A 14175-nucleotide genomic window follows, 5' to 3' on the forward strand; every position below is an offset into this window, starting at 1 on the left:
AAATTTGATTTTAAAGACTAAGTTCTTCTTTTAACTCCTCTCTTTTTATTTTTTCCTCTTTATCTTTTTCTTTCTTTTTTTTTTTTTTTTAATACAGTTGTGTTTGGACAATTTGCCTATTTTCAGACAGCTTTGAGTGATGTAGCAGAACTATTTGATGGAGAAAACTCTCAGGCTAGACTTCTTAGTTCTCTGTCTGGATCCCACTCAGGTAACTAATAAAGAAAAGAAGTATACATTTTTACAGAGCTCGGTATTGGAAAAAAGTAATCAGGAGTATGTTATGAATTTACTTTGGGAATAAAGTTATTAGAACAGGATGCTAAGGGAAATGGAATGCCCTTCTAAATTTTTAAATCAAGTAATTATTCTGGAACATATGGTTAGGCAAGAACTGATTACTGGGGTGAGTGTAGAAATAGTTGAATGAAGTTCTCAGATCTCTATGTAAGTGGACAGATTGGATGGTATAATTGTCTTCTCTGCCCCCTAAACTTTTTGAAATACACATCTACATATTCTGAATGGCTAATTGAAACACAAATTACTTGTATATTTACAAAATGCAATTATCTGTATGCAAACATGCACTTAGACTAAAAGCAGGCTAGCTGTTGCATTCAGGTAACTATAGCAAAATGCTGACCTTATGAAATCATAATTAAGCTTTTATGGATTTCAACATGGTCAAATTTCCAATGTATGCATATATAATGAATGTGATCATCTTCAGTGATATGTAAGTATATTTTTTATATTTCTTCAGCTATGAATGTGTTTTGTTAAACACTTCTAGTATTTAGGAGAGTTTATATGTGAATTTAATATTTTTGCAGTACAGGGCTATTCATGGCTTCTTGGTTTTTACTTTGAATGATTGGAGAAATGCTTAATAAGAAAATAATGTAGCATATCTATTCTATTTCTAGTAAATATATTATTACATGAAAAACTCAGCTTCTAATTTTACTCTGATGAATCCAGCTATTTGTGTCACAATATGAGTTCACAAAAAATTCTAAGAGTTGTTTAATTACTGACAGGAATTCAGGAACAAAACAAAATTAAATTTTTTAATTTAGGAGACAGCTCATCCCAGCACCAAATTTTACTGCATCAAACTGTCATATAAAAGTTGAAACTAATGTCTGTTTTCATAGCAGACATTTAAATATACTTGAAGGGTATTTAAACTTCTGATTTTTATTTATTACTTGTGAAATATCTGATTTACATTGATTTAGAATAGGTTTCTCCTATATGGGATCACTAGTTGTAATAATATAAAATTAATCAAAGGGAAAGAATTTTATGCCAACCTACTACTCTTATTTATATACAATATTTTAAATCATCATTTGTTTCTGTAGAATTTAATAAAATTTGGGTTTATAAGTCCAGGGAGAATAAAAACAGTAGTAATATGTAGTGGAATCATCATAGAAGTACTGCAATTTTGTCTATAGTTTTTCATTACTGAACTTCTATCATGGCTCCTGACAGATATATCAGGAAAGGAGATAAAGTATATTAAATATTTTTATCAATCCTCAAGTCAGAAATAAAATTTGCAATGCCATAAGAAAGTTAATAATGTAATATAGTTCTTGTGTGACCATATATTTTATTGAAGCCACTACATAAAACAAATCATGGGTTTGCTCTCTCTCAGTTTTAGTCTTGAAATGATAAACATTCCATGAAGATCCCTGTGGCATTTTTCAAATACTTTTATTTGTTGAATATGTTTTGCAAGGCAAAGTAATACTCTCAGTCACAGAAAAGGGTTAGCTAAAAGTCTGCTAATAATTTTGTCCCCAAGTGACAGTAGGGTTCTCCAGTTAAGTAGTTTATTGGAGCTCTAGTTCCAGCTGCTGCAGTAAATTCCACAGGTTTCTCTTGTTGAAGTCTTTTTATTCTGGCAATGGCAAATTTAATTTTGTACAATGTTACTTATGTTTTTTTTCACTATAGAGGAAAATATGAAACTGTTTTTAACAGCATATTTGATTATGTATTGAAGAGCTATAACTGTTGTTTCTGTTTTGTGTATTTATTTTCTGTTCCCATTTGTAGGAGAGACATTGCCTTTGGCTACATCTAATCAAATTCTTCTGCGATTCAGTGCTAAGAGTGGGGCATCAGCCAGAGGGTTTCACTTTGTTTACCAAGGTAAACATGTCTACTTTTGGTGGAAGACACTAGTGCCAATTTAATTAATTGTATTATTTTAAATTCTGCATAAATCTTAACGCATTGTTTTAAATGTGAGTGTAGTCTTAACCTTTTTCCAGAGATCAGGGACTTCTCCTGATGGCAGACTGGCTTCATAAAAGCAGCTGTCTGTGCTTATCCTGTCTGGCCCCACAGACTTGAATATGTCCAGCCTTTCTCAGCAGTCAGCAATCAGATGCTCTGTTAATGCAGAGTGGACTCAAGGGGTTTAGGAGTGTGCTTAATTGTATCAGTCTTTCTTAGTATTCCCAGCTGATTTTTCAAGAGTTTTTGTTCAGACTGCTAAGGATGCTGTCTTCTTGAAGAGCTTGGAGAGAAAATTGCTGCAGCAGAGACCATCAGGCTGTTTCAGTATTGAAGGAGACTCGCTTGTCTGTTTCTGACTCAGCTGAACCTGAGCAGACGTTATGTGCACATCTGTACGCTGCAACTGAAATGCAAGAGTGACATGGCATGGCCAAGTCTGTTAGCATTCTGCTGAGCAGCTGAGTACACTGAGCTGATCCATGAGTCTCGACTGCAGTCTGGTGACACTAGGAGCATTGCTTACAGATTCATTGCCTGTATGGGCAACAAATGTAGTCCCAAAGGGACTGACTTCTGGACAGTTCACTAGATGTATCGCATACAAACCCAGTAAGCTTAATCAGACAGTCATTGCACACTCTTACTAAAGTGAAGTGTAGAAGTAATTTGGGATAGTTTTAAATATTGTTAAGATGCCTAGACTACTTTTTTTTGTTTGTTTGTTTTATTTTTTTTTGTTTGGTTGGTTGGTTTTTTGTTTTTTGTTTTAAAGATTTGAGCATGGTCCTAGTTTGACACAACAAATAAATTGAAGGAACTGTCTCCCCTCAAGAATGTTTCCCAATTTTAAGAAGCTTGTTAGGACTGACTTTTAAGCCTTCTGACTCCAGTGTTCGTAGAAAGATATCACCATGATTGCACATGATACTTTGGATATACCTCAAGATGTTGTTATCTGCCCTTTTTACACATCAAAAGCATCTTACACGCACTTGCATTAAAACTTATTATCCAAAATTAACAGTAAAAGAGGGAGACTATAAACTTCTGTAATTAGAAAAGAGATTTCAGCATTTGAGTTCCTATCCATTTGCATATGAATGACATATTTCTGTCTCACTGTGTTAGTGTTAACACTTTAAATTTTTGCTTTTTGCTGCTGTGGAAGAATTCATAGTGATAAAACCCCATGATTCTATTAGCTGAATATATACACACATAGATTGCTTTTCAACAGGAAGTCTCCAGGTGAGCACAATGCTCTGCCTCATTTCAGACACTTATGTTTTTAGTAACTATAAGAAATAGATTTTAACAAATGAGAGCACAAAAAAAGTTAGACAAAGTCACTTTGTCTCAGAAAAATCATGAAGCTATTTAAATACAATGAGATTTTAATATATTTAAAATATATCTTAAGAGCTTTACTAAATAGTTATATATGTATACATATATTGGCTAATCACTTAGTGGTATTTAATAAGCTCTACCCTTCTGAAATTTCTTCTCTTCTTATAAAGCATGTGATCATACTTCCAATGACCACCTTCTTGCTAGCCTTTTAAATACTTCAGAAACGACATCCGCTATCACACTGAACACAGTAATCTGGTCTGAAAAGTCAATAATTTTATTTATTGCCCTCTATTCCAGGTTGACCTTCTTCCCTATTCACTTTTCCACTGTGCTGATTTCAATTTTGTTTCACAGTTCTATGAAACATTTACTGAAAAATGGAGAATAATTACTATAGAAAATGAAATCTGATACAGCTTGAGAAGTCCAGGTTGACAACACTATAGGCAAAAGCTAAAAGGAAGGCTCAAGGGAGAAAAAGTTATTGCTTGCCTTATTTCACATTCAGGTTTGAGCAACTGACAGGGGCTTTTCCTTCTGATTCAGATTTACTGGCTTTTGTGAAGCCACTTTCTCAAAAACTTTTTATCTGGATATGCCATCTATGACTTCATTTCTTTTCTCAGATGATCACATTTCCTTGTAGTTATTGCAATAGGTAAAGAGTGCCTCTAATATGAGACTGAATGAATATTGAGTCTTCCAAAATATTAGGGTCAGGTATATCAGTTGATATATAAAAAGAACAATCATATGTAAGAAGACTGGGATTTTTTTTCAGGCTTTCTTATGCTTGTCTTCCTGCTATGACATCATCTAAGAAAAAAGATTTTATGTAACCCAGGCTGCAGCAGTACAGAATTCCTTCCTTAAAATGTAAAGCAATTACCTTTCTACCATCCAAACATTTATGGGGTTTTAATATTTGTCCTTTTTACTTGTTATGCAACATAAATGCATGAACTAGTTTATTAGGTCAATTGAGATTTTAAAGATGATTATTAAGAAAGTTAGTATGCTAGGATGAAGAAGACAAAGGGAAATAAGAGCAAAAAAAGATTGTGACTTTAACAATCAAGATGATCTAATTTGTGATAAGAATAAAATGCACAGCCCCACATTGACTGCTAAATATAATTAGAGAGCAGAACTTATACTGTTAGTATTACTTTTTATATGTGCCACTGTGACACATTATGTCCTGCTTTAAAACAGACATCCTGGAGATGTGATTGATGCCCTGAGCCTGTCAGTGTTTGAGAGGGATTTGAAAAAATGCCCTTAAAAACATGTTTTTACTTGGTCAATCCTGAATTGTAAAGGCAGTTGGACTAGATGACTGCTGTAGGTCTCTTCCAACTGAAATAAACTTGGAGGTATTTCAGTTGAGCTGTCAGTTGTGTCACCTTTTAGAGAAATGAACTATTTTCCTAACTTTTTATAGGTGTTAGCAACTGTACTACATATTTACATGGACTATTTAAATCCCATTATAAGCACTTTGGAATTACCTTACTTTGTTGCTATCAATAGCTTGTGTTGCATCTCTTCTTAAGGCAGTTCTTTTTAAAATGGGGGGAGAGAGGAGGATTAAAAAAAGATAGTACCTCATGGTGATTTTGTATCTTTAGCATTTCTTGTCTCACAGTAACCATTAACAGTGTATTAGTAAAACTTCTGAAAAACTGAGCAAAATGTCAATTTTAAATGTCACTGAGTGTTTCTTGCTGGCAACAGAATAATTTGATACAACTGCAGCCATGGATGTTTGTGGCTGTCAGGGCTGATCTCAGTAAAATGTCAGCTTTTAGTCTGAAAAAGTATTTCTGGTATGTGAACTAATTTAAGAGTGCTAGTAAACTGCCCCTACATTTGCTATCATATTAGAGATAGCATGCTCACAGGAAAATAGCTTTCAGAGGGCAATATTGTAATGAAAACAGATGATCTGACATTCTTTGTTGAGAGGTGCTAAAAGGTCTAGTTACACCAAAAAAGTATGGATTACTAGTGCATGTATGCAAATTTCCCAATGCTATTACTGAAAGTTATAGGATGTTCTTAAATCTCACTGTTAAAAGTGTCCTTTGCCTGCACAGCTCTTGTAGGGATTCTTCAGATGTGGTTGCTAGGCAAGGGTTAGAGATATAGGAAGGCTTTTTTTCCTATAGTTTCCCCCCTCTTAAAAAATTGAGTGAAAAAATACATTGGGAAAGATGGTATTCCCATAGGACGCTGAGCAAGAGTTTCTTCCGCACAATGAATGGAAAATACTCCAGGAGTGATGCTGAAATTGTCAGTCAGGTCATGTTGCCTCTTAAGTAAGACAGATAAGCGTTGGACTTGTGAGAAGGTAAAGGTTTAACTAGCAGGTGACTGAGGTGGTGACATGTGTGGGAGGAGGCTGTGAGCTACCATGTGCCATTCACAAACAGCATCCTGTGAAGCTGGTATAAGCCATCTCTCACATGCCAAAATTCACACTATTCAAAGGAACATGTGGTGCCTGTTCTCAGAAATATTTAAGAGTGACAACTGCTTTGGGGCAGAGATGCTTCTGGGTACGTGCTGCTAGAGATGCTGTTGGAGGGATTGTTGGAGGCACTCTTGGAAAGAGGCCCTCCCTGCCAAAGGACCTGTACTTCCAAAGGGACTATGGCCTGTGGGTGACATCTGCTGCAGTGAGAACATCTCAGAGGGGTTGGCAGCCTCTGAAAGTACTATTCTGCAGTAGGGGACCTCTCTGAGGAACTATAGCCCAAGCATGACCCATGCTGAAGAACAAACATTCAGAAACAGGGTGATGTGGAAACCTGAAGAAGCAAAAAAGGAGGAGAAAGATGAGTAAAATGCTAAGCACATTGGCAGGGGAGGAAGGGGATAGCAAAAAGAGAGCACATACCCCATTCTTGTGCTTCCTCTCACCTCATTGGAACAATACGGATAGACACAAGGAAGTTGAAAAAAAGAACGTGAGGATAGGTATTTGAAGTTGAGCCTGATGAGAATGAAGTTAAATTGCTTAATTAACTTAGTTGATTGTTTGTATCCTCTTTCTTTTTAATTCCTGAATCACTGATCAGAAGTTTGTGTAAAATTGGTAATAAATTAAGTAAAATTAATTTCCTGAATCAAAACTGGTTTGACCACAACAATGTACTGAACCCTCTGCTGTCATATAATTGTGAATGATTTATCTCATGGCCAAAATGCCCATTTGAACTAGTAGCCCTGACCAAGGGATGGATTAATGCTTAATTACATGGAAGCTGTATACATATCGTAGCTCCAGGCATATGACAGTCATGAGATTGGATGTGTAAGCAGCCATCACCATGTAGGCAGTTGTAAATTCATCATTTATTCCAGTGTAATCATAATACAATAACATGGAATTAAAGGCTTGAGTAAAATAGTGCAGCCTATTAATCCAAATAAAAGGGCAAAAAAGAGCAAGCTGGGTCAGCTGAATTGACCTGGCAGTCTCCATGTGGCCTGCAGGTTCTGATCAGGAAGAACTGTGACTGTGTGAAATCCTTGAAATATGGTTTCATCATTTTCCTTCCACAAGTACAGAACGGTTTCCTTCCATGGTTAGAACCGCATGCATGGACAAGTTTCATAGAGCATCTGTGTGATACTGAGGTCCTGTTGAGAACTTAATCACAAAGTCCTAGTTATTTGAACAAAGGCAGGAATATAAAGCTTGCTGAAAGGTATGTTGTTTGTTTACACTGTGTAAGGGGTTTAACCATTTTAAAAAAACAATAAAATGGATTTGCTTTTGTTTTGCCATACTGTGCATTTATCTAGGAGTATTCTAGTTTACCTCTGACCGTTCATTACATCGTGAATACATTTCACAACTTTCTGTAGCTCCCAAGGTTAAAATCATCTCCAACCAACCAATGTACTGACTTAGAAGAAAAATACATGTTACTGTGTCTGTCTGACCTTGTCTGACAAATCAAGTCATTGCATATTAATAAAAAAGATAATGTATTTTCCCATTCTTCCTACTATTAATCATTTCTAAATCTTTTTAGAAAAAGATTTTCTCTACATTCAGTAATACTTGGGCAAACTTAACTATTATATCTGGTAACAATGCTTAAACTGGTAGAACATAATGTTATCATAAATGACAACTTTCAATGCTCTGCTAAAATGTGTTGCATGTTTAATGCTAGATTTAAGATTGAATTTATTTCAATTAGTGTTCCGTAGCCAACTTGTTAAGAAATGTTAATTTTCAGAGCATTTATGAGTACTTAAAACTTACGATTCTGAATAGAGCAAATAACAGTATAAAAAATAGGATGAGCATAAAATCATCAATATTAAAATAAGTGTTTATAGGCTCTATATGCCTTGTCTTTTAGGTAGTGACCAGGGTAGCTGAATAGGCATGGTGGGGATGTGCACAGTTGTGCCCATGAACAGAGAGAAATATCACTCTTCACTCTTACGGGTTAGCAAAGGAATTTAAACATAGTGCTGTAAAATAAAACTAAATATAACTGTGATTCTGTTTATATTACTAAGCCAGAAGCACCATCCTTGGTAATTTCCCAGGAATAAAGTGTAACACCCACCTTCTTCTTTTTTATTTCTCCCTGGTGTCATTTTGTATTGTTTATTTAAGGACTGCAAAGCAATCAAATTTCATGGTGCTACTTACTCATATCTAGATGCAGTGATGCTCTAATTCTTGAACAAACCAAGCTGATTAAACAAAACTTTTAAACATGCCACTCACACGGAAAAATTACATATATTTAATGAGATTATTTTTAATGTACCATTATTTTATTATACTGTAAAACATAGATGATATTGCACACAAATTATGCCTCTGTTATTTTCTATATAAATATGTTTAGTTTGTTTTTAAATTGGCATTTACTAGCTAACTGCAAAATGAAATGTAGTAAGGACAAGTTTGATACATGAACAACATGTAAAATAGCAACAGTGAGTTGGTATAAAAAAATACCTGTTACCAAGAAGTGTTTATAAATAATGAAGTCAAAGGGAAAACAATCCCATGGGCTTCTAACACATGTTATTATTTTGCACTTTATATACTACTTGCAGTCTTTTAACTGCTCTTGTATCACATCAGGTTTATGAATTCCCAGACATTATTGGTAAAAAATAATTGTTGTCAAAAGAGAACACTGAAATAGCCTGGAAGGTGTGTATTGTTGTCACTTCATATTCTCCAATACAATAAATCAGATATTTGTAAGATACTATGTTGTCTTTGTATCTGATTAGTTACACCATAAATTTTTCCTGAAAAAAGTTCTAGTGATAAGCCAAAAGCCCTATATTTATTAAGTGAAGTAGGTGGTAGATGTAGTATCCTGTCATGGAAGAGGGCCGCAGAAACACCCACTGATCTTCTCATGCCTGAATCTGTGCACCCAAAGTCTAAAGGTCTCTGAGCTGCCATGGCACTCAAATGAATGTACACAGGCACAGAGCAAAACCCCATTCCAGCTAATAGCCATGAAAGCATTAATCCATTCTTTGGGAATACAGGAGCAGAGCAAGTAACATGAATTAAGCTCTGTCATACAAGAAACAGTCAGCCTTCTTACTGGTCTATTACTTTTATTTTTTTATTTTTTTATTATGACTGTCATTTGTATTCATGACTTTATATTTTCCTTTCTTTATTCAGCTGTTCCACGCACAAGTGATACACAGTGTAGCTCAGTTCCTGAGCCTAGATATGGAAGGAGAATTGGCTCTGAGTTTTCAGCAGGCTCTGTTGTTCGATTTGAGTGTAGTCCTGGCTATCTGCTACAAGGCTCAAAAGCTATCCGGTGTCAGTCTGTACCAAATGCCTTAGCTCAGTGGAATGACACAGTACCAAGCTGTGTAGGTAAGCAATTACATTTACGTTGTCTGTTCTGTCACATGTTTCTGAATTAGGAATCAGGAATTGTTTCAGAAAAGAGTATTTAACCCATATAGTCACTCTCCTTCGATTAATATCAGTCATGCCCAATTTAAAAAAGCAGTTTTCCATATCAAGAAATAATTGAGTACCAGCTGGCTCATAGGCAGTATATTGTTTCATATAATGATTTAGATTATATGAACAAGTGTGATGCACATTTTCTTGAACATTCATTATTTTCATGACTTATCTACAGCTTGAAATACAGGACAGAATTTATTCTCCAGAAGTGCCTTTGCCTGTTTTATTACACAGTACTTGTTGTGTATTTCTATCATACATAGGATGATTCCTTTCTCAAGCAAAAGCATAGTGCACATTGAATAATGATAGCATTTTTAGGTATAACTAATTTTCTTAATCTGTCAATAGACCTGCACTGAAATAATGCTTAGCACTCTGAACTATTTATTTGTAAATATTGAAATGTTCTACATTCTCCCTATTTGGATTTATATCCAAAAGTCATTGCTATTCCTAGAATTTTACTCTAGAATTAACTAGAATGTTCTAAAAATAAATATAGGTATCCTATTTTCTGTGTATTCTCAGTTTTATATATTTTTTTGTTCTGTTTTCTTTAACCTTAAGGAAGCAAGTGTGTATATAGTAAAAAATATTTAATGTACTACTCTGCTTTATCAGCTAGATTCAATATTGGAACTGTCTTGGGCTGCGGGTAAATTCACATGATTTCTGTCAATCGTGATTGTGTTTAATGTTATGTCTACAGTTTGTTGTTACTCTAAGGTATGACGTGATTAGGCTCTGATGCTGGGCTGTTTTAAGCTGTACACATGCAAAATTAAGGTCATTTCTGAATTGTTTATTCAGTCAGGTTGTCTCATGCTTGAAATCATTAATATATTTTATATAAGATTCATTCTAAATTCAGATGATTGCTTCATGTCTATATGTTTATGCTACAAAATTAAATTATTAGAATTATCTTGATCTTAGTAAAATTATTACTATTTCTCTGTTCTCTAAAGTAGTTTAAGTTGTGTAATAATCTGTGGTAATATTTTCTTTCAGTGCCATGCAGTGGGAATTTTACTGAGCGCAGAGGTACTATTCTTTCACCAGGTTACCCTGAACCTTATGGTAACAGCTTGAATTGTGTGTGGAAAATCATAGTGACTGAGGGATCAGGTATTCAGGCAAGTCTGTATTCTGTCAAGCATGGAATATTAAGTGCTTTGTTTTGGTTATTTCTCTAAAAATTTCATAAATTAGTAATCCTATAATTGAGGGGGTGGAGTACTTGAAATATTAGTGCTCTGAATTTCTCATTATTGTTCCTTGGTTAGTTTATTTGATGTTATTTTATTTTCACATGGGGGTATGAATGAGAAATGATTAACAAGCTGTTTTCTGTTTTAATTGTGTAGTATATTGAAAGCAGGTCCTGATCCTTCAATCTGATATGCAAATACCAACTCTTTCTATCTGCTACGGTATTATTGAGGCCCTTGAGAGCTCAGAAGCTATCTTGATTATCTGCTCATTTACACTTTGAGTAATTATTTAAAATGATGCAACATATAAGCAAAATCCTTCTTACTTATCTAATGTCATATTTTCAAAGAGTTAATACGATGAAAAAACTGAATATTGATTTTTTATGTACATTTTTTTCACTGATGTTTCTATTGTTTGGATCTCTTTTCTTTGCTACGTGTTCTCTTTTTATTTTGTTTGGTTTAGAACATTTAAAAATGCCCATGTCTTGTTGGCCTAAAAAGGTTCTATGGTCCTGTTTTATAGATCCAGGTCATCAGCTTTGCCACTGAACATAATTGGGACTCCCTTGAAATATATGACGGTGGAGATATGACAGCACCGCGACTTGGGAGCTTTTCAGGTTAGCATATGCCGTGATTTAAAGATACAGTTTTATATTTATATGTATGTGAGAGAATATGTCTTTATTTGCTCACACATATAGGCAAGAAGTACGTATTCCATCATTTCTGATACTGTTAATAGATGTTCTCATTTCTGGGAGACTTCAGGTGGTGTAAACATGTCAATATTCAAATTCAAAGAGGTTTTCAGAAGAAAATATGACACTAAAATATTTAACTTTGATTAGTGGAATTTAGTTGATAATACTTAAAAAAAAACCCTTTCTTTTGTCTTTCCTGCCCTTCTCATAGAGGAGATACTGTGATATTAACTGGCACTGACATTCAAGGGTCTTCCTTTGATAGCTTTGACTTAACTTATCTTTATTAGCCTGCCTTTCTCATGAAAGAGATGAAGAATTCAATCTTCATCTAAACCCACCAGACCTCACAGAACAAACTGAATAAAACAACTGGGATATAACAAAAACAGATAATTAGTTGTTTAAAATGTACATCTAGCACATACAGTTTTTCTTTTTTTATATGGGACATTTTTTTAATAGAACGAGTGTGTTCTGTAAACCAAACCAAGAGAAAGGGATTAAGTAACTTTTAAAGTATAGATGTATATTGGATTAGTAAGGAAGTGAAGAATCAGCTGAAAAACTTTCTCATGAATACAATGCCATAAGGTGTGGCATATCCCTTTGGTCAGTTAACGACAGGTGTCCTGGCTGTGTCACCTCCCAGATTCTTGGCTATCCCCAGCCTGCTCACTGGTGGGATGGTGTGAGAAGGCCATGGCCCTGTCTAAGTGCTGCTCAGAAATACCTCAAACTAGTAACAGGGCTGTGTGGTAAATAAGAGAAATGAAATTATGAAAATAAATCTACTTTTGGAAGTGAATTATGTGGCAAATACATTGGCCCCATTGGATGAAGAAGAGATGAAATTATGCATTTAACAATACTCTATTTCAACAATACTCAAGAATCAAAACTCTTCCTTGTTCTACAAATTAAGTGTGTCATCTTACTTTAGCTTAAAAGCCTTCCTACTTTCCAGGGAAACTGAAAAAGACAGCTTTTTGTGTTAGAAATATTTAATTGGAGATACAGTAGCATGGATTTATTGTGGATTTGTGTCTAGTATAATGAATGTCAGACTTAAAATGAAGAATTATATTTTTGCATGGGAAAGAATATGTAAGGAGGGCATGAAATCTTCTGTTCTCAAAACTGAACCAATGATGTGATGTTCAAACTGAATTCCAGGCATGATTTCATGAGTGGTAAAATTTCTCTCTTACTAAATCTTTTATGAAACCATTGTCTTCTGATTTACTCTCTGTGGATTCCTCTGTCTTTTAAATACACATTCAAGAGGTAAAGGTGTACAATTACTAAGAACTGACTAAATTGTGCTAATTATGTCACAGACTTGACTTGGAAAGGTGAATTCACTGAGTCTGTTTCTTTTTGGACAATCACTTCCAAGATTCCTGGATGACTGAGATTACGTGTTTGAGGGCCTTGTGCTCAGTGCAGCCCTCTTTTCTATACAACATTGGCTGCACGATGTGTAGAGCAGATCCTGCCTTTGAATACATACATATATATGTGTGTGCATAGACATATACAGAGAGAGAATGCAAATACAGTATACCCATTGAGGTTGACATCTGGATAATGTACTCTTATGATGGTGTTTAAGTTTAGAAAGAAATTAGGTAATGTGATCCATGCTGTATGCTTGTGCTAATCCAAGAAATGCTTAAAATGAGCATTGATCTCTGATCTTGGCATGGAAATTTCTTAGATAGCTAAACAGACTTTCACACAGTCAGTGTAGCGTTTACCTCTGGAATGAGATACATTACTCTTTGTTGCCATTGCTGATACTTGAAAAGGATACAATCTTCTGTAATAATACCATAATGGAACATTTAAATAGAAAACCTATCAGTCCTCTTTACTTTTTAAGCCTTTAGGCAAAACTTGTGTGCATTTACTGCCTCCTAGGAGAGTTGCCTATTTTCCAGACTACAGATTCTCAATCAAAAGGTTATGAAGTCTGTAAAACTCCCAGTATCCTACCATGGTATCTGTCTACATGAGCATTAGATATCTACACATCTCTAGCATGGCAATATCTACACTTATGCTATCATCAGTGATATCTGCTCCTGCCTCTTAAGTATGATTTCTCTCTATTGACAGGAAAGGAAGCTCAAAACAATTAGGACACTACATCTGGTTACCACACCGAAACATATCTTCCATGCTTCATATACCCAATCCCAGAAAAGGCAGGGGTTAGCAAGTGAACAATAGAATTCCAGTTAGATCAGAGAATGATAAAATCATAGAACAATCCAGGCTGGGAAGGACCTCACAAGATCATGTAGTTTAACCTTTTGTAGGAAAGAGAACTTAGATTATATTGTCCAGCACTGTGTCCGGTTGTATCTTCAAAACCTCCAGTGATGGGGACTCTGTTGCTTGGGTGGTTGCTGCAGGGCGTGGTTGTTCCCACTGTAAAAACGTTCTTTCTAACGCTAAGATGAAATACTCCCCTATGCATCTTGGATCTCTTGTCCCTTGTCTTCTCCTTGTGGCTCCCAGTGAACTGAGGAACCCTTTAGGTACTGGAATAATGTGATGAGATCCCCTCTGAGCCTCCTCTTCTACAGGAATAGGAGACCTAACTCCTTTGGTTTTTTCTCACAGGGTAAAT

The 14175-nt window shown here is 35.1% G+C and overlaps 1 protein-coding gene across 1 annotated transcript in view; it reads left to right on the forward strand.

Moving 5' to 3' along the window:
- CSMD1 (CUB and Sushi multiple domains 1) overlaps nt 1-14175 on the forward strand; it is a 1065588-nt gene that overhangs the window by 908525 nt on the left and 142888 nt on the right. Inside the window, exons 32-36 of the mRNA XM_014251392.2 lie at nt 98-211; nt 2077-2172; nt 9308-9511; nt 10625-10749; nt 11357-11453. Of these exons, the coding sequence (XP_014106867.1) occupies nt 98-211; nt 2077-2172; nt 9308-9511; nt 10625-10749; nt 11357-11453 (636 nt within the window). The remainder of the gene's footprint in view (nt 1-97; nt 212-2076; nt 2173-9307; nt 9512-10624; nt 10750-11356; nt 11454-14175) is intronic.

Source organism: Pseudopodoces humilis, chromosome 3 (genome assembly GCF_049639895.1).
Source record: "Pseudopodoces humilis isolate 2021_Gansu_Grassland_sample_001 chromosome 3, ASM4963989v1, whole genome shotgun sequence".
In the NCBI taxonomy this organism is placed as follows: domain Eukaryota; kingdom Metazoa; phylum Chordata; class Aves; order Passeriformes; family Paridae; genus Pseudopodoces; species Pseudopodoces humilis.